At 38.2% G+C, this 21,161-nt stretch overlaps 4 protein-coding genes across 6 annotated transcripts in view; all 4 read left to right on the top strand.

Annotated features, from left to right (window-relative positions):
* The window catches only part of LOC132910842 (probable RNA methyltransferase CG11342), a 44,806-nt gene extending 42,237 nt beyond the window's left edge, over positions 1 to 2,569 (top strand). The window contains exons 2-3 of the mRNA XM_060966933.1: positions 887 to 1,103; positions 1,791 to 2,569. Of these exons, the coding sequence (XP_060822916.1) occupies positions 897 to 1,103; positions 1,791 to 2,345 (762 nt within the window). The 5' untranslated portion in view covers positions 887 to 896 and the 3' untranslated portion in view covers positions 2,346 to 2,569. The remainder of the gene's footprint in view (positions 1 to 886; positions 1,104 to 1,790) is intronic.
* LOC132910845 (chromatin complexes subunit BAP18) lies at positions 2,215 to 4,989 on the top strand. 3 transcript variants are annotated; one of them, XM_060966937.1, is made up of 5 exons: positions 2,215 to 2,341; positions 3,318 to 3,424; positions 3,754 to 3,845; positions 4,376 to 4,474; positions 4,569 to 4,989. In XM_060966937.1, exons 2-5 carry the CDS (start codon positions 3,407 to 3,409, stop codon positions 4,840 to 4,842), a joined length of 483 nt encoding a protein of 160 aa, XP_060822920.1. In that variant the 5' UTR covers positions 2,215 to 2,341; positions 3,318 to 3,406; the 3' UTR covers positions 4,843 to 4,989. The 3 variants fall into 3 exon arrangements, with proteins under 3 accessions (XP_060822920.1, XP_060822921.1, XP_060822919.1); XM_060966936.1 differs by lacking the exons at positions 2,215 to 2,341; positions 3,318 to 3,424 and adding an exon at positions 3,471 to 3,586; XM_060966938.1 differs by lacking the exons at positions 2,215 to 2,341; positions 3,318 to 3,424; positions 4,376 to 4,474 and adding an exon at positions 3,468 to 3,586.
* A 213-nt stretch (positions 4,990 to 5,202) lies between these two features.
* On the top strand, positions 5,203 to 8,848 carry LOC132910833 (major facilitator superfamily domain-containing protein 1-like). The gene is made up of 7 exons (XM_060966918.1): positions 5,203 to 5,650; positions 6,734 to 7,010; positions 7,076 to 7,492; positions 7,574 to 7,885; positions 7,965 to 8,077; positions 8,155 to 8,393; positions 8,489 to 8,848. The coding sequence occupies exons 1-7, from the start codon at positions 5,512 to 5,514 to the stop codon at positions 8,531 to 8,533; spliced, it is 1,542 nt and encodes a 513-aa protein (XP_060822901.1). The 5' UTR covers positions 5,203 to 5,511; the 3' UTR covers positions 8,534 to 8,848.
* A 713-nt stretch (positions 8,849 to 9,561) lies between these two features.
* On the top strand, positions 9,562 to 20,679 carry LOC132910828 (ATP-dependent RNA helicase DHX33). The gene is made up of 7 exons (XM_060966908.1): positions 9,562 to 9,812; positions 10,924 to 11,541; positions 12,686 to 12,918; positions 14,623 to 14,973; positions 18,260 to 18,458; positions 19,028 to 19,304; positions 20,322 to 20,679. The coding sequence occupies exons 1-7, from the start codon at positions 9,586 to 9,588 to the stop codon at positions 20,496 to 20,498; spliced, it is 2,082 nt and encodes a 693-aa protein (XP_060822891.1). The 5' UTR covers positions 9,562 to 9,585; the 3' UTR covers positions 20,499 to 20,679.
* Positions 20,680 to 21,161: the final 482 nt, after the last annotated feature.

Raw genomic sequence — 21,161 nt, 5'->3', positions numbered from 1 at the left:
AGTGTTATAATTAAGAAGATTAAAGGAAGTCCTTAAAAGAAAAGGACTGCCAACAAAATATTAGAAGTTTATTATGTAATTAGTTATAAGCGTAAATATTCTACTGTGCCAATACTTTTGTCCACCCATAAAATGTTCAAAAAATATATTTTTGTTATTATTTTGCGTATTATTTTATTTATATTGTTGCTCTTGTTATGTAATAAACTAGGATAGATAATAAATAAATACGTCAAAAAGTTTTTTGTTTAAATCAATTTGTTTAATAGTTATAAGCATTTGTATCATAACAATCTTGCTGTGCCAATACTTTTGTCCAGCACTGTATACGTGTGTATACGAAGCGTATAACGATAAAAAAGCTACATCTTCATTCTCGTTGTTAACGAGCCGATCGATATTTTTTTCCGTCGTAATTTATGAAACGTTTTACGACGATGGAATTATATTTTTTACAAGTCTCCTTTCAAATAAATTTTCACCGTCTCTTGTAACTTTTTTTTTACGTATAACAACGTCTTTCGTTAAAGGTGAATCTATCCAATGTCGGCTAATTAGTACGTAAAAACATTATAGACGCGTTTTATCTAAAAACATCGAAGATTATTACTAAAATACATGCAAAAGTAATATTAAAACACCGAAGGTCCTTCTGAACCGTATATTACCTGCGATAAGAGAACATTTCCTAGCGTTCTTGGTAACTCGTTAACAACAAAAATACATACGACACGGTACTTCCTCTTCCCAATTTTTAATCCAATTTTTAATCCGTACGAAACAAGAAGAACATTACGCTCTTTTGACATCTTTCTAAGCAACGCGCTACTTTACGGTAGGTTATGGTGTTTAATTATTAATTGTCTGATGAACCCAACGGTTTCAGATTTTGGAAAATGTCGGAACATGAAGCGCGATCTCCGGAAAATAAGGAAAGACAGGAAGATAAGACGGATCCGGGCGCTAGCAGGCACGGCAACTTCATGAATTATTACCAATTCCATCCTGCGGAAGAGCGCGTGCGACAACTTCCGTGTGGCGTGTGGCACTCGACCCATCCGGACCGGAAATACGTAGGCCTAGACGTTGGCTGTAACGCGGGGGTAAGGCTGAAACAGCTGTCGGACGAAATAGGACGGACGAGTCGACCGTGATCCGAAATTACAAACGACAAGCGCCTAAATTTAGACGTTGTTATACCTTTTCGAATATCGCTCGGAACATAGTTTCTTCCTGAAATCCTTCCGGCCCTATGCTCTTTAGGAAAAGGAGAAATATTCGTTTCATCGGTAGTACACACGTATATTTAATTTACCAATGACTTGTCAGAGATTGCATCGATTGATATCGAAGCCAACGATCGATGCTTGTCCACTGTTATTGTGGATAACTAGTGTTTAATTTTTATATCGAATAATTACGCGTTACACCTTAGCCTTCTTAACGGAAGCTATCAATTCAGGTAATATTTGTAGCGAACAAATAATCCGTGATCAAATGACTATGACATATCTGTTACTTTTTGTTCGAAACTATAATTATTTTATCACCACGTTCCAATTATTCGATGGAAACGATTCTTTGTTTAAAAAGATCTTATTAAAAATCATATATCCAAAGAAATATTCGTTTAATTGGAAAATTCTCAAAATTCCATTGAACAAACGTACTTTAGTGGTATTAGTAATTTAGTGCTACAAAATCAATTCGCAAAACGATATGGGGTCATAGAAGAGTTTTCTTGGCCAAAAAACGAGCGTAAAAATCACAAATCGTATTGATGGTTTCAGGATTTAACATTCGCGTTGCACAATTTTCTCGAGAAAACCTTATCTACCGATCAAGATCTACCGAAGGAGATTTGTTTGCTCGGCATAGACCTCGATCCTATCTTAATCGAACGGGCACGGGAACGCAATCCACGGCCGAATCGTATCGTTTTCGAGTGTCTCGATTTTTTGATCGAGGATCGTAATGGAACACTGGACAAGTATCTTCGTCGATTGGGAAAGTCGCGCTTCGACGTTGTCTTCTGTTTCTCCGTTACGATGTGGATCCACTTGAATCACGGGGACAAAGGACTGATGGAATTTTTGCAAAAGGCTTGCTCGATCACAAACACGATCGTGATAGAACCTCAGCTCTGGAAATGTTATAGAAACGCGTCGAGAAGACTCAGACGATCAAAGGGTGAAGATTTTCCCTTATTGAAGACGTTGAAACTCACTGGCGATCCAGCAGCGCATATTGAACGCATATTGACTGAATTTTGCAATTTTCGAAGAGTCACGGTTACCGAGAACAATGAGTGGAAACGGAGACTATTAATTTATGAAAGGATGTGAGCTACCGCTTCCAAGATTGATGAGATTCCATATGTTAATTAAAGTCAAACGACCGAACGACGATTTTTTCTTATGCGAATACGATTGGAAGTATTAATACGATGGTTGAAATAACTTTTGATAGCTTCAAGTGACTCGTGATTGTTGATAAGTTGATCGTCATTGCATACACTCGCTCATTCTCTCTCTCTCTCTCTCTCTCTCTCTGTCATAGGTCCGATAACTGTTTTTTAAATATATTTTATTATTATATCACGCTGCTTAAATATATTTACAAAGGAAAATTTTGAAGGATTTTCTTTTATACGTATTTTATTTTCTATGAGGTTGCGATATATAAGATTTTCTTTGTTATAGGCAGTATGTAATTATTCTTAAATATCGGTTTAAATAATATCACTTAAAATATTATATTTACAGAAAAAGACTCTGAAATTTGGAAGATTCTTTTGCTTTGCACCGGGCAGTAAGATATATTGTATTCTTCTTTTTTTATTATAAATAACAGCCACCTTTGAGATATACATACGATGTATTTAGAAAGCAAAGATCTAATATTTCGGAAATTTTCTTTCGCGTATACCCATCCTATTTTCTACTCTGTAAGATTAAACGTAATTTTTAAATAAATCTCATTATTTTCATACACATTGTTGTATTTTATATTTATAAATTAAAATGAATCAGCGATATGCATATATATCGGTAAGTTAATTCGAAAAATCAGTTTTATTCCAACAATATAGTAAAAGTATAGTAAAAATATAGAAATATTTCAGTACTACGTGAATCCGTGCATTCTAAATATCGACATTACTATATTATGTTTTCGTAATTAGTTCCTGTGTAACGTGTCGAGAATCAACATGCGTTATTTCGGTTAAAGGCAAAAATCTTCGCGTTCGTTTGATGAGAAAAAGGGGGCAGAGGGGATAAGCAGTCAAAACAAGTTGAGGTTATAATTGTTTAAAGGAAAGGATTCTGAGAACGACGCGAGATGGCAATACCGTACGAATGTTTGTTCTGCTGATGGCGAAGTACCAGCATAACAACAAACTGACATGAATTCTGCGAGCAAGGTAAGCAAAAAAGCAACCATTGTCGCCGATTTTGGGTAGTTTCCCGCCATATAATAATACTTAATGGTCGGTCCTCCCCACCGCTCGTCTTCCTTTTTCTACGTGAGTCACGTGCTTTTATCCTCGAGTATTCTAGCAATGGAGTCTGTAAGCGGACAAAAGGTTAGGTTATGAGTGCTTCTAACAATTTTCTTTCTTATTCTTTCTTCGATAAAATTGTTCGATAGACAAGTATAAGTTGTAATTGAAAATTCCCGAAAGAATAAATATATCGCTATTAATCGTATGTCTGACAGACTAACTGACATTTTAAACGTTAACCGTTTTAGGTTGGTGAAATTTTCACCGCAGCCGGAGCAGCATTTAACAAGTTGGGAGAATTAACGATGCAATTACACCCTACAACCGACTCACCAGCAGGGTAATTAAATAAAACACACATGTACTATCGTCTTTTGTCATAAGTAGCGGCAATGCGCGTCTAACGCTTACGCTTAGGTTTATATGAGACTATGTACTCTAGAGAAACGCGGGAGAATGTCACGTGGTTTGACGTATTCAAGTATTAACCAATCAGAAACGTAATACCGTGCATCTACAGCTTTGTTCAAGTATTACATTAACGTACATCCTTTGAGTTTGACAATTTTTTATGCTATAACGTTATCATTCGTTGCGATTAAGAAATACACAAAGATATTATTAACTTCTGTTATGTTATATTTAACTTACGTTATATAAAGATAACTTAAATGTTGTTTACGTTTGTATCCCCTTTAATACGTTTTACAAATTGTCAATGCACGTGGATAAAACAAGGTATTATAGATTTTACGCTTACAAGTGTTTGGGAATGAAATGATTAAATACTTTGCGTCACTATCGCTTTACCATAAAAAAAATATGGCTGGCTGTATTTTTACATAACTCCTTGTGTCGCTTAATCTGTAGTAAATGGACTGACGAGGAAATTGAGATGCTCCGTCACTCGGTAAAGACCTTCAGTGAAGACTTGAACAAAATAAGTGAACACATCAAGGGACGAACGGTGTAAGTGAATAAGGCTGCATCGAGCCCACGGTTGTTCCTCAATTTCTATGCGTCAGTCTCGACCCAAAATTAACCGGTCGTTTCGACGTTCTAGCTCTCAGATTCGGACAACGCTAAAGAAGAAAGCTTTTGAGGAAGCTGGCGTGCCGATCAGACAACAAATGCTTTCTCAACAGTCAACGCAACAATCGGCAGTTCAACAAGCATCGAAGCAACAAACAGGAAATCAAGGATTAATGGGAAAATCGTCTGAAGTCACGTTGAACATGTTAAACGCGCCGGAATCGGAAGTGGATGTTGAGGGACTACCAGAGGAGTGTCAAGTAAAGCTCGAGTTCGAAGGTGCGACGGAAGAAGTAGCTTCTTAATAAGCCGAGGTTGATCTTTCCATATGCGATCTTTTTTATCTCGATTTCTAAATATAAGATAATTTTCATATAATATAACGCGCTTAACGTTAAGTAACAAATATGTACCTTCAATAAATTATGTTTGTCAAATAGATTTTTAAAAGTTAGCAACGATTATTCGCTTCGTGACATTCTTACCGACCGATCTGCTAGTGTTTTTAATGAGGGCGCTACAAGCTGAAAAACTAGCGTCACAGACGCGTCAAATTGTTGGCAGCAATTCCCACTGACGCTGATGTTCATCTATCCCATCGAATAGAGATTTTTTTGTTGGTCTTTTGGTATTCTCTGGTTTCACGCACGATCATGTAGTTTCGTGACTCACGTTACGTTCTGTTGTGTGACGCATGTGATTGACAGACTAGCAATGCGACGACTGACAGAGAATCCAACTTGTTCAAGTAGTTAATCGGTAGCACGCACGAGCTGATCTCCTATTGCATTCTCTTTTTCTTAATCGAGTCTCAGCTATCTTATTTTTACAGAGAGATTAGCTCGTGTGTGTTCGATCAATGTGTGATGGATCGGTACGGTGAACTCGAGTGAGAACATTTGCAATTCGGGGCACCTGTGGCTGTGCCAGCCGCTTGTAAACACTAAAATATCGTCACGACTGGAAACGTAACGATGGAAGGAGGCATATTAGAAAGTCCGGAGACCACTCTTGAGAGATCCGACGATGAGATCGCCTTACAAGGATTCTGCAGCCCTAAAAAGCCACTGTACAAATTTCTTGGCCTGACATTGATGTGCCTATTGGGCTTTGGTACGACTGTCACTCTTATTTCTCAATTATCTTTACAACGTGATCAAGTAGCCATTGTTCATCATTTATATTTGATCGCTTTTGTTTCGATACATTATGACCTCATTATGTGTTTAAACTCGAGTTTCAACTCAGTTATCGGGATGACTAATATCTGTTATTTCTTTCCGATTAAATTTTTCGTAAAATAATTTCAATTGCAAATAATTTTATTTATTAAATTTTATCATATGCTTGTTTAAGCCCGTACTTTGACGCTTATTATCTACCACATATCACAATGAAATGCTAATGAACCTATAAAATTATAGGAAGCGTAATTTTTTTTTCAATTGTTATTATCATTACATCGAACATGTATTTAATTATGAGATACTCGTTACTTGACAATAAACTAAACAATCACGTTCGATTATTCTAGTTTCCTCTATTGTCATCGTATTTATTTAACGTTTTCTTAATGATTTATATGCTTCATTTATACATTTTTTTATGATGCTAGGGAAATAAGTTTTTTAAGAAATAATGTAAAATTTTACTCTTACTTTTAATCATTACTTATTACTTTTCTTTCCTATTTATTTGCGAGAAACTATTTTTAGTAATTGTTCTGTGAAAATTTTATCAATCGTGTTTTAGTTCCTTTCTATTGGTTTTCCAAGTGACATAAAATGCTCAATACACGTATACAACGTAACGTACATTTATGAATGGAATCGGTGTAAGTTGTATAAGATACACCGTCCATTTTGCACATGGCCTGAGAGATAAGCCGTATCATCTTGTCGGTATTCTTTTGCCCGCGATATTTTACTTTTTCCCCCCTTGTTGATGTTTCTAATATCAACAAGGCATGTAAAATGCGTTTGCGCGAGTTCGAATCGCATGTATTCGGTTGGCAACTAAATGATTGCGGACTTTGTCATTTGGTGGTATTGACAAAATCCACAATCACTTAGTTGCCAACCGAATATTATTAGTCACGTTTCTCGAGCACTCTTAAGCGATCAATGATTCGCTTATCATGCGACTGCACTTCCATCCGGCGCATCAATTAATCGAACGAAATGCTTTTATTTGCAGGTTCTTACTTCTGCTTTGACAATCCTGGTGCTTTGCAAGATGACTTTAAAGTCGACTTGCAGATGTCAACTAGTAAATTTGTTTTATTGTATTCTATTTACTCATGGCCAAACGTGATTTTATGTTTTATCGGTGGATTTTTATTGGACAGTGTATTTGGCATACGTTTAGGGACAATTATATATATGGGACTTACGCTGATCGGTCAAATTATATTTGCAACTGGAGCTATGGTTAACGAGTTTTGGTTGATGATGGTCGGTCGCTTTGTTTTTGGGTATGTCTTTCTCTATAAGCTTGGAACATTTTATGATTCTGGTATTAATCTCGATGCTTTTGCAGCGTTGGCGCAGAATCATTGGCCGTCGCTCAAAATAATTATGCTGTTTTATGGTTCAAAGGAAAGGAACTCAACTTCGTGTTTGGTTTGCAGCTAAGTTTCGCTAGAGTCGGATCAACCGTGAACTTTTTAGTAATGGAACCAATTTATAATTACGTGTCTCAATACTATAAAGGGCCAGAATGTATCGGCATCGTTCTCTTTCTTGCTGCTCTTACCTGCGTGGGTTCTATGATCTGTGCATGTTTACTGGGTGTTATGGATAAGCGTGCTGAGAGATTATTAAGAAGGGGAGAGGGGCAAGAAGCCGAAGCCGTTAGTTTAACCGATATTAAAGATTTTAAACTGATATTTTGGTTGATCGCCATCATTTGCATTGCTTATTACGTTGCGATATTCCCTTTCATCGCATTAGGAAAGTAAGTACGATTAATAAGGAATTTGTATAATTGTATTCTACGTAATTACATACTACGTAATTAAGTTATTCTTTCCTTTAGAGTATTTTTCGAACGAAAGTATGCGTTTGAACCATCAAACGCGAATATGGTTAACTCTCTCGTGTATTCCATATCAGCTGTTGCGTCTCCCATCTTGGGCTATCTTGTCGATAGAACCGGGAAGAACATTTCTTGGATGTTTGTCAGTATTCTTGTAACTATAGTAGCCCATGGACTACTCGCATTCACATATGTAAATCCTTATGTATGCATGATTCTTATGGGATTAGCGTACTCTATGCTCGCTAGTAGTTTATGGCCACTGATCGCACTCGTTACCCCAGAATATCAGCTTGGTACTGCTTATGGAATGTAAGTAAATTTTGACACACTCTTTAAACATCTTTGAAAATACTTGACAGTTAATCTTAACAAAATCCTTTATTTACAGTGCACAGGCTGTACAAAATTTGGGCTTGGCTATAACTTCGATATTAGCTGGTATAATCGTTGACCGGGGTGGATACTTCATGCTTGAAATGTTCTTCTTGGGTTGGCTATGGAGTATGTCCCTTCTTTGCATTGCTATTTCGATGAGATCTAAATGTCTGTATACTAATTTCTAATTAACGCTTTAATAGTTTCGTTTATAACCGCTGTTGGAATCTGGGTGTCGGATATAGCAACCAGTGGTGGCTATCTGAATATGACGCCAGGTCAGAGAGAAAATTATGAAGAAATTCGACGTACACCGGAAAGTCTCGAAAGAGAAAAGTTACTCGCTCCGGAATCAACTTCTGATTTATCAACTGACGATCTTTTACAACCACAATCTGACATTAGCATTAGAAATCGTTATCTCTCTCGCATCGGTGGGATGGTAATCATGCAATCCTGTTTAGAACGATTTAAAAATAATCAATGGAATGTAATTTATAATACTTTCAGTACTGTTAATACGTTGAATACTTTTAGGTACCACCGAACGTAAAAACACCGATACATCGGCTATTACGATGATGCATTTTATTTAGATGAATTTAAAATATAAATAGATATATTCGTTTAAAACCTCTGTAAAAGAGTTGCTCACTGTGTCTTCCTCTTACACAGCATTAATCTGTGATAATTTCGTAATCGATACGTTTGAATTATAGCCCGAATTACACATAATTCATTTGTAACAGATCGAAAAATAGATCATTCGTTGACAAATTTATATGCCAATGATTGACAAGTGGCAAAGATATACTTATAATATATCATTTGTTTTTGGCATTTATTGTAACTACGAATGTTAATAATAATACGATTTTATGAAACACCATGAAATAACGTGTTTTTAACACGAACAAATCAAGAATTATTTTCTACGTCATATTTAAAAGAAAACCTATATAATTATTTCAAATTACTTATCGTTTAAGACTTGTAGCGTGTAAGAATCGTGACATATAAGAGTACCTTAACGCACATTTAGTAATGTACGGTTAACTCGAAACAAAAGTTAAGAAGATTAAGTTATCTTGCATTGATTGCAACGTTATTGTAGTATACGTTACGCTATATCATACTATTCTTTTTATAATAATCGAACCTTTTTGTCATACAACCGGAATAACAAATAAAAGTTTACGAATTTGTTCTTTTGTTATAAAATGTGTCATAGAAAAGACGTATTAAAAACATTTTTTATCTAAGAAACGTTTAATATTTTCTCGACAAAAGTAATTTTATACATAAAAAAACAGTTCTCACGCGATTAAAGAATACGTACTGTCGAAAACAAGAAATTATCGTTTCTCGGGCAAATTTTGTTTAAATACTGTATACTCGTGTTTTCTACTTAATAACACGTGAACTGATCGCAGTCATTGGATAGGAGAAAAATCAATTTGATCAAAGTATGAATAATTGTACTCGAAAAAGAAGCGTTTGACATACGACGGGGCGACGCCATTGGCTGTGACGCCTGTCAAGACTCAAGACGCTTATTTATACACAGCTGTAGTGTGCAACACGTGCGTACCCGCGAGCACATTTACTATCAGGAGGATTTAATTTTCGTCGACATGGGGGTCCACGACAACGCAGATTCGAAATATATTGTTATGGGTAATTCGAGTTTCTCGAAATTGGCACCGAAACGTCCTACCACCGTTGTATTTAACGAAAGTTCGAGCAAAATCCAGAAATTCGAGGATAATCAACAAAACGTTCAAGCAGAAAACGTGGATAAAGGAAATATCAGTTTACAACAACAAAGGAAGTCTTTACCGGTCTATAAGCTTCGTAAGCGGTAAGTTACGTATTATTGTTTTTCGTTTTTCGATTGATTTTTTACTGCTTTGCTTTACTCCAAATAACGTCTTCAAAGTAGACACGCAGAACATCGTGAAACAAGATGGTGTATCATCGACTATGCAAAGTTGATAACTCGGTTCCTCGTTGTACAGATGGCAGCATTATATGGAACTAGAAACGCGCGTATCGAAAACAATTTGAAAAATTATTTGTTAGAAATATCCCGGTGGATGCTAATATTAATACGCGATATTAATTGTAATTGTATGTTTGCCACACTATATAAATATATTTGCCAATATACAAAATACACAGAGTATAATTAAAGTTAAACGATTCTTTACAAACTATTTGTAAGATACCGTAACATATTTTTGTACCAACTTGAAAAAAATCTTGGCGTTACTTGTATTAGTATAGAAAATTTTAGAGATCCTTGTGAATATTTCAAGCGATTGTTATTAATCAATATATTTATATATTACAATTAATTATAAATAATCGATATATTCTACATAATGTAAAAGAAAAAAGTCAATGAAATTTATCGATATTATTTAGCGAACATTTTTATCGAATACTTAATTCCCTGTACTTAAATATCTTTTGGTATTCTCAAACAAAACTGGATTTACATCGCAAAGTTATTAAATTACGGATAAGTAATTACAGTAGATGATATATATCGCGATTGTTTAGGATTCGATGGTATATTTTAAAAGTACGTAGCTTATAAGCAGATATAGGTCTGTTTTATTTTCTCTCACCTTTACTTTTTTTAAACTTAGCGAAAAGACAGAAGATTCCATTTCCTACAAGCAAGCGTTATTATTAGTAAATGTTATGTCATTAAACCGAACGACATAATAGTTTAACTGTTAGGCAAACGGGCAGAGTATAACGTGGACACGGAGCAATTCTTTTGCCTACGTCCATAGTTTATCAAAGTTTGTATGTATTTGGTATAAACTCGTGTAATTAGTGGGTTGCGGTATTTTATAGTTTAACGTCAAAGATAGATCGATTCGATCTAGTTTTTCCATGGTAAGACGTTTAAATCGTGGTTTCCACGTGAGCTAATAAACTGTCTGCAACGTTCGTTTCAGGCTACTCGAAGAGATTCGCAGAAACAGCACTCTAATCGTCATTGGCGAAACGGGAAGCGGCAAGACCACGCAAATTCCCCAATTGCTGCTCTCGTCTGGTATTGCAGGCACTATCGGTTGCATCGGTATCACTCAACCTCGAAGAGTAGCCGCGGTGAGCGTGGCTCGCAGAGTTGCACAGGAGCAAGGAGTAGAACCGGGCAAATTGGTCGGTTATTGCGTACGTTTCGAGGACGTGACTTCGTCGCAAACGAGAATCAAGTATCTGACCGACGGAATGATGGTTCGCGAGGCGATGACCGACGAGATTTTATCGGATTATTCAGTGGTGATCCTGGACGAGGCTCACGAACGTTCGGTGCAAACCGACGTGTTGCTCGGCGTGGCGAGAAGGGCACAAAATTTACGAAAGCTTAAGAACCTGCCGCCGCTGAAGTTGCTCGTAATGTCAGCTACGATGGACGTCGATAAGTTCAGCAAGTATTTCCAAGCACCGGCAGTGTACTTAGAGGGTCGTCAGCATCCGGTGAAGATTTATCACGCCGTCAAGTCGCAGGAGGATTACACGTTCTCTGCCCTTGTTACAGCTTTCCAGATTCATCGCGACAATCCTGCTAAGTAAGTTTTTTTTATTCACTCTGTTCCTACCTTTGCCTTCGTAAAATATATCATATTCAAGTTGCGGAGGTATTCTCGACGCTGTAGATCTTGTATAGCTTTCGTTTCGCGATATCGATCTTTCTACGATATCTGCAGGTACGAAGAAAAACGACAAGCATGCATGTAGGTAATTATACAACGCAAGAAGTGGAATTTGCGGTGTGTTGTATAATCGATACATGTACCATCGTTCGTAAGTAATTCGGTACCCGGTGCAAATTTCATCGGAGGATTTACATCTTTACCATGTCGTCATAATAAAGGATTATTAATCTTGTACTCGTTTAAACGAAAACAAGAAATGTACCTATATCGTTTTAGCTTTGCGTTTATCTCTAACGAATGGTTGACACCTCACAAAATCAATTTCGATCGATTATCGATAGATGCAATTTTTATTCAACTTTTCTCACACACACACACACACACACACATTATGTATTTGCAATAATTTGGACGGTAGAAAACTTAAATTTATGACGGTAGCTTTAAGCGCATAAGCTGCTTATAGCGTAGGCAGAATGTTGCCAGAGCGAAATGAAAATTATATACCTCTTTTTAAATGGAATCGTACGATTTCGTTGCTTGCTATAAATAATTCTCAGAGTGCACAACGTTTTCGGTCCAATTATTCGGTTTATCACCTTACTTTGTACGAAACGATTGATCATCCCTTCAGATAATTCGCGTTTAATATGCAAAAGAAACGCACTTCCCGAAACGATGATAATTGTAACGAGCTTACGCAGACTCTGACACGTTGTACCGTGTTCGAATGAAACGCGTCATTGTGCTGCGTTATTTTATCTCTCTTTCGAGTTTAATTCAAACAGAACTGGATCGCGGCATATCGAAGGAAAATTATGGAGTACTCGTTACGAATTTTCTCCAATTTCTAGTTAAACGCGTTCCGCGATACGATAATAGAAAGATCGTCGAGTATAAATTTTTCAGCTTAGTAGGCCATTTGCAAGATGCCCGTGTATTCGCGTAACACCGTTACTTTTATTCGATTAGAGGTGAGCAGGTTCGAATACGAAGCCTGGGCAAGTGGGTCAGAAGGAAACAGACAATTTCCAGAAACTTTTTGTCTCTTTTCCAGCGAGGATATTCTGGTTTTTCTAACCGGGCAAGAAGAAATAGAGGCTGCGGCTGCGAGCGCGAGACAAGTAGCTAAACAATTGGATGGACAGGGTTATCCATCGTTGAAGGTGTTTCCACTGTACTCGGCTTTGCCGACGCATCAACAATTGGAAGCCTTCAAACCATCCGCTTCTGGAATGAGAAAACTGATTTTGTCCACCAACGTGGCTGAAACTTCCGTTACCATCGGCGGTACGTGCGAATCAACGAGATTAGTTTATTTCCAATCTTTTCTGCTATCCCATCGTCTCCAATCTCTTCAGGGCGAATATTTTTCTTTACGTTAGAACGGCTCTAAGAACGTTCTTTCATTTTCGATTTAAATCGATACTTCGTTACGACGTATACGTATACTTCCTTAGCTGAAACACACGGACATTTTTTTGATCGATCTTACGATATATATGTTTTAGAAAAGGGGAGGACGAAGAAAATATTCTAATCTTCGGTTTCATTGATCTCTGTTAATTCAGATCGATTTAATTCAGAGTGTCTTTCGATTTAATTCGGAGCGATGAAACAAAAAGGAGGAGTAGAAAGGAAGTTGAAGGTAGATCGAAGCTAGAACGCCAAAGAGAGCGTTCGTATACGCATGTACGATGATACGATCGTCGGATTCACGTTGATTATGGATAACGACGAATTACGAATCCGTCGGTGTTCCTTTTATTATGTCACGATTAAATGTAAATAGAATCAAAATTTCGAGGAAGATAACCGAGGCAGGTAATTTTGATCATTTGCTTTTGTCATTTACGCGGAGCATTTACGAGAAAATGTACAAAGTGCGCAAATTGTGTATACTTATGAAAATGCATATCTTCATAGAATACAAAGGGAGACACGAAACCAAGATAGGAATTTGTTATCGGTTTTTGATTAAAGGATTATGCAGGCTGTTTCGTTCGACTAGAATATCTCACGAGGGACTCGAATTTACGAAAAACGTGTTTTAACGAAAGCTGTTTGGTTCGATCGTGCAAATTACTTTTACGTAGATGCAGGAAAGCGGGCAAGAAAGATCTTGAGGACAACTTTATTTCTTTTACACGGAACCATATATCATTTTTAGTACACTGATCGATCCGTCCCTACGGGAATGTATCAATCTACGTACGTCGGAGAACTATCGATTCAACAGATATTTCAACTTTAATTCGTCAAATTGGACGTACGGTAGACGCGAGCGAGGGTATCGTTTCTTCGAAAGTCTTAACAGCCGTTTCGAACGTTTTATCTCGAATAGTAATCCTGGTCGATTCTGCGAGCTTCGTTGGCGCGATACCGAGATAGTCAGCTTTCGTGTTTTCCGCGCTAACGCGAACCCGGGCATCGACGCGGTAGGCCATAGAGTTGGCCATCGAAAACGTAAGAGCGGCGATATCATCGGACGAAAGCCTGGCTTGCGTCAACGCGCGATCTTGCGCAAGACGATTACGATGTAGGCCCGGGTTTAACCGCCTTTGAGAATCCACGCCGAGCGTACGATCTTCGAAGAAGGAAATCGCGCGACGCGAACGTAACGATAGAAATTACAATAAGATTGCAAATTATTGCCTCTCTGGCAGACATTTCACTACGTGGACGATGCCTATCGTTTTGTAAATTAAGGAAAGATTCATCGTAAAAGGTAATATCGGAGAGAAGCGAAAGAAAGTTATAGCAAGTTAGAAGATACGTGAGATTGGCTACGTGATTGGTAGACGTGACTTTATATAACGAAAGAAGGAGAGATCTTCCTACAACGGGTTAATTCGACAAATAGTTCACCTTCCGCGTGCAGCGCGATCTGCCAATATCGCGAGCCGAAAGCCGGTACGCTCGTTCGCGATAGACTCGATCACGTTGACGAGAGAGACCGGCGACCTATGGTGATTTCTCGATAAAATTACGCAGGAATTCGACACGTGATCGACACCGGAGTGGTGAAAGCGAGAACTCATCACCCGACCACCGGATTGGATGTGCTCAGGGTGGAAAAAGTGTCAAAGGCACAGGCCTGGCAGAGGACCGGCCGAGCTGGCCGGGAAGCGGCCGGCAAATGTTACAGAAACTACACCAAGGAGGAATTCGAGAGGATGAAGGAGATGCCCGTGCCAGAGATACAAAGGTGTTCCCTCGCGGGAGTAGCCCTGCAGCTGCTTGCTATCGGGGTTGACATCACCACCTTTGATTTTATGGACAAACCACCGAAGGAGGCCGTTGACGTTGCGGTGACCTGTCTGGAAAAATTGGGCGCCGTTAAGGGTGAGTCTCGTAGTTTTAACGACAGAAAAATTATACATCAGAATTTCGCTAGATGTTTTGAAAGGTGACTACTGGTAAGGAGAGAGTAGAGTAAAGCTTCTAAAAATATTGTTTCATGTAAATAAACGAACGCATAGTTTTGCGACGACGATACTATTTTATTTTTGTTATTATCGTATATTTATTTCGAATATCGTTAATCGTATAACATCACCGCCTACATATGTACATGTGTACATACGTATCGTACGCGTGTACGTACATTCGCATTTACGTCATAGTAGATCGAATAAAATAGAGACAACACGTATAAATAAGCGTTTAACAGTCCGATAGTTGGCGCGTCTGTTATTTAATAAAATCGAGTTGCTTTAAAACAGGTAGCGATTACTTCGATAAAATCGGATAGATATAGACAAGATGTTCGTGAAACGTCAGATGAATATTTTATAAAAATATAACGCACTCTCAACCAATAACGATCCACTTAAACTTTTCGAGTATTTAAAGGAAAATCGCACAAATAATCGATACTCGTCGTAAATTTAATCAAACTCGTAAATCAAATTTTTATTCGTGCCACGAATGTTACGCGAGCAATAGTTACCTGTAATTTATTTAGTACGATAGATAGAGGTACTCCAGACTATGTACAAAGTTCAACATGCGAAAATTAAACGCAAAGCTACGAATGTGTCTGTTCGTAGAATTTGCGAAGAGAAACTAGATCGGTCAATTAAGTTTTCGACTATGGTTCGAGTTTGAGTTTCTCGTTCGCGAGATCAGATTGCCGCGTTAATTGAACTATCCAAATCGTTGGAAGATTTCTTTTTCCTAAAACGATTCATCGGCATTCGTAGTCTTCCTAATCGATCTCCGATCTCCGATCTCCGATCTCGATCGTGTGAGAAAATTAACTCGTCGAATTACGCAAACGCGAAGAAACGGGAGCATCGCCGCATATATATACTATATATATCGCCGAACGGAAAGAAGATCGATGGATTTCGACTCGAATCTTACGTTTGCTCGATCGTTCCGTTTCGTCGGTCGAACGATTCTATCAATTTTCAGAAATTCAGAAATTTTTTATTTTAGCGTAAAACGTAAACGATATATCGCGTAATATTACTCTTACATATAGCGTTAATTAACGTTAATATACTATATTGTACGGTATAAAATTCTATACACGTAAACGTCGTAATTTCGAAGACACATGGCGTGTCTATCTGTGTGTGCGTTCAAATATTTCGATACAGGTATTTTTGAGATTTTAAAGGATATTTTATGTACATCTAATTTTTTAAGTACGATATTGTACGTATATTTTGTGTCGAAATTTCACGCGCTGTCGAACTTTACGAGATACTGTACCATCTTCGTTGATCCTAGATATAATTAAATTAACACGAGATATTTTTATATTACGATGCCATTAGTCTTTGGTAACATCGATATCGTAATATAATCCAAACAAATTAACATCGATACCGAACAACTTTCGAAAAACGAAGCAAACCATCTCGTTAGATTCTCTTTTGCAATTGTCGGCTTTAGAATCTACCGTTGATTCCTGTTATTAGAATTTCCGATACTTTTAACCACGGATAAGCGAGGCGAAGCATTCCACGTAGAAGTATTCTATATAGAGAAAAACAACTTAACTCTCGAGTCTTTGGAACGTTTTAATCCGTATCATCTCCAGTAGCGAAACGAAGAAAAAAAAAAAAAAAAGAAAAGAAAAAAAAAAAGAAGAAACGAAAAGTTACGAAAGTAGACTAGCCGGGTAATTAATTACCGTTTTTAGGTAAGATTCATCGTGCGTTTCACCGAGAATAAGATCAAGCGTCGAGTGGCATTCCGTATCGATTTTGGGATTTTAGCTGTTCCAGAATGTGTAAGACTCGCCACTACATCCTCTATAATCTCATTTTCTTCGTATCTCGCCATTGATTTTTCCAGCGACGATACAAACCGCGTTTCTAACGCATTCGTGCAGTTGGTATTCGTATCCTCGCAGGTATCGAATTCGAATTATCGCTGTTCGATCGTGGACAAACATCCTAAAATATAGGGCAATAATTCAGCTTTCGATCGATCTTACGTTTATCGAAAAATAGGAATTCGTCGTAATACGAATGGAGGATTCGATCAAGGCTGATGGTTTCTTAAGCGAAACGGAACGAAAGTGCATAGGCGGTCCATCGTAGATGCAAGTCCTTTGGCTTTCGCGTAACAGTTTCATCCCGATCGTAGAAATACTCGTACGTTGCTCGCGTATACGTGGATTATACGAGTTTGAATTTATGTACAGCGTGTACGATCGAATGGTAAAATTTTGTCAGAACATCTCGTCGCTCTTCTTCCCTTTGTATCGCTTAGCTGTTTTTCTTCAGTCGTTCGCTTTACCGAAAAATTATCGTTACGTTTTTATTTTACAGTTTTATCGAATAATTTATTTTGCGAGAAAGATCGAACAAGGTCGTAAGTTACGTATAATATAATAAAGTTACACACATATGGACTGCATTATCGTAGACGTGGGATTTCTTTTTATTAGTACGACAAATTGGGAACTGGAGTTTCGCCGCAAACTCTCGAAAAGGAAGATTCTGAATTTCAAATAAGCGACATCAGCTCACGGAGGAAATATATCCCCGTCCGCGAAAACAATACGTTCTCCCGCTTTATTTCTTTTTAGAACAGCGATATTTCATATCTCACATGTTGGTTGTTATCGTAACTGTATCGCGTATATCTAAAACGAAAATCGCTGCAACTTTATTCGACGTCGTTTATGTTGTCCGGAAGAGTATAATTCGACCATATATATCATATCTCGATACAGTCTTTTTATATCTATTTGTCTTCTATCGATCACGGGATAGAAAAGTTTCGCGGTAATCGAAGGATATTTTACGAATCTATCGAAACTTGAAACTGATCCGAACGAATTATAAGACGATATCGATCTCACGATCGTCGCGATCTATCTTTCAAGCAAAGTAATAAGTAACTTGCGTTTACGTCGATCATAGTATACTTAATCGTATATTTAATTAGTTTCAATCGCAATCTGAACTCTATTCGCGCTTAAAGACAAAAATTGACACGGCTAGAAGAAGTCGCTACCTCGCGGAATATTAAACGGGTATTTAATTTTTGAGAAAAGTTCGTAGCTGCACCTCGACATCGATGTATCGAAAATACGAAATATCGTAGGTACGTATACGTATATGTATATATAAGATAAGACTTTTTCGTTCGACTTTCATGGGAATAGGTTCTCCGCCACAGCTGACTACCCTTGGAAGAACAATGTCCTTGTTTCCGTTGGATCCACGGTTCACTAAGGTGATTCTTGCATCCGCCGAGCATCAATGTCTCGAAGAAGCCCTCACCGTTGTCGCTCTATTGTCAGGAGAGTCTGTTTTCACCGATCCACCTGCGAAAAGACAGCAAGCTTACGTCGCTAGATCAAGGTATCGGATTTTATCGATCTCTGGCCTCTGTTTCATCGAATATCGTATCCTTCGATACAGCCTAATGCACGCCAATAACTAAGAATTTGCTCATCCGCGTTACCTGTTTCGAGAAATTTTGCGAACGAGTTGTTTCGCGATAACGTCCGTAGATGCATCTTCTAACGAATAAATAGTCCTGACACCGAAGAAATCGTAGAAGCAAGCAGCGCTCGATTTTCTAAATATTTTCAAAGCAAAGCAAAACCTAATCCGATATCGCTGAACTCGTCGCCATGTTATCTATAGCGTTGGATAAAACGAATTGCCATTGATTCGGCATCGAACAACTTGTTCGTAACGTTTTTGTCGTCAGATTATCCAAAAGTGGCTTTATATCTTTAAAATGTTTTTAAAATAGGAAACGAGTTTCGCGAAAACGAGATTTCACGGTACAGCGATCAAATATTTGTCGAAATAAGTATTCACGAATCTAGAGCAAATTCTGTGTATTCGTTTAAACGTCGAACGGATCCGTCCACGATGCGATCGATACTCGCAGCTTGTTACGCTTCTTTCGTTCGTTCCAGATTCGTCTCTCCCGAGGGAGACCACGTCACGTTGCTGAACGTTTTTCGCGCGTACACCAATACCAAGCAGAAGAAGGTCTGGTGTCACGAGAACTTTCTGCATCACAGGAATCTAGAATACGCCGCGGAGGTGCGACAGCAACTCGCCACATTGGCGGATCGTGCGAATTTGGAGAAGGCCAGCTGCGGGACGAATACCGAGCAACTCAGGAAAGCGCTCCTCGAGGGTCTCTACGATAATCTCGCTGAATTGCAGAGGGATCAGACTTACATCACCGTGAGTTCGTTTTATTCTCCTCTCTTTCTCTCTTTTCTTTTCATTCTCATGGTATCGCAACGACCGGCGATTTCGAGGCCGCTCGTCCGAATCCAAGGTCCGTTCGACGAACTTTTAGCCGGTGGAACTTTGTCGTTGAAGTAGGTCGATCGAGTACGATACCGTACGTAATTATTCGAACCACGAGAGTCTCGAACTTTTCTCTCTGATCCTACTATAAGGTAAATAAATGTATCCCGTTGATGAAACGCAGTTGACTTTTTACGAGAATAATCGACAGATAGAAGATCGTGGTTATATACGGTTTAAGCGTAGTAGTTGGAGATATTTGCTGAGATTTTTGATAGTTGGCGCGATAGAGAGGAAAGGCGTTTAAAAGAAACGTGGCACGGGTGGCAGTTTTTACATTGAAAAAGCCGCGAACAACGATGAACTTTTACATCTATCTTGATTTTGTAAAATCATATATATATATATAATTGTTAGTTCAATCGATTTATCATCGAATGTCGCTTTTACAATGGTGGTTACGAAAATCAATTTAAAGAAATCGCTTAATATTTTACGAAGCGATTAGACTATTTACAGCGCAGCGAGCGCAGCGTTTCCGTAAAGCGTATAGTACTTTAATACGTCTTGGGTATCTTGTCGAGACAACGTGTAGATAAAGCGACTTTATTTACGTCTTTCGATAACGTTAGATCGAGGAAATTTCGTTGCATCGTATCGTGGCTTGTTTTTTAACGGGTTAATCGCGTGCCATTGGGCGTCGAACGATCCTTTTTAACTCGTTGCGACAAAGAAAAGCGACATGGTAGCGAGACGGACAAGTTCATGGTGCAAGAACTTTTTAAACGGACAAAATTGAAGGGAGAGATGGTATTATTTCGTTGTCATGTCGGAAATTTAAAGCTTAAACGAGTTTCTTTGGAGTATGAGACACGGTTTAAGTAAGCTTTCTCTGCCGGCGACTTGGTAACGAGAATTTAGGAGTAATTGGATTGTTCGTTTGTGTAGGTGAGCTCGAAGCAGCCAGTCGCCATACATCCTTCCTCGACGTTGCACGGCAGCAAGCCACCGTTAATATTGTTCACGGAGGTTGTAGCCACCGGAAGATGTTACCTCCGCGGTTTGTCCGTCATCGACTGCTCGTGGTTGACCGAAAAAGTCACCGGTGTCGGAAAACACGATTAAACGGAACGCCCGTCGTTTCTCTCGTGAAAAAACCTCGCGAGCTTCGTTACAAGCGTTCCCGTTTTTGTCCCGGATCCTTGTAATCGGCAGGAATCGACGCAACTCGTTTTTGTACTATGTACAGTTCTTTAATAAAGACGATCATCGTCTTGTCGGAGATGACACGTGGATACGTAAATAATTCGTCCTTCCCTTTGCCCTTCTTTACTCAATTTTACTTATCCATCTATCTTGCATTTTAGTTAATATCCTTTGCCAAGCGTTAAGATAACGTCCAAGGTAACGTATTCATCGTTTCGTCGTCGAAGACATCGAGGAAGACGTCGAAGATCTTTGTCGTTACCGATAGATTTCTCCTCTGGCACGATTTATATATATATAAATAATAATACGATTATAATTATAAACATTAGCGATAATTAGTAATTATTAAAAAATAGGACATTTATATACCTAAATAAACTTTTCGAAATATATGCCAGACCAGTTACATATTTCATTTATATCTTTAAGTCCAGAGTGTTTTCCTTTTCGCGTAAACGCAACAGTTTGTTCTGGAAAGACTTTGCAACGAAATATTTTTGATTTAATTTTACGTAATACTTACTCGATCAATGGCGTTACTCGTGGAATACGATAGTCGGTCGATCGACTGCCTCTGGC

The sequence above is a fragment of the Bombus pascuorum genome, chromosome 9 (assembly GCF_905332965.1).
Source record: "Bombus pascuorum chromosome 9, iyBomPasc1.1, whole genome shotgun sequence".
Lineage (NCBI taxonomy): Eukaryota > Metazoa > Arthropoda > Insecta > Hymenoptera > Apidae > Bombus > Bombus pascuorum.
Note: the sequence above shows the minus strand (reverse complement) of the source record. Positions and strands in the feature narration are given on the sequence as shown.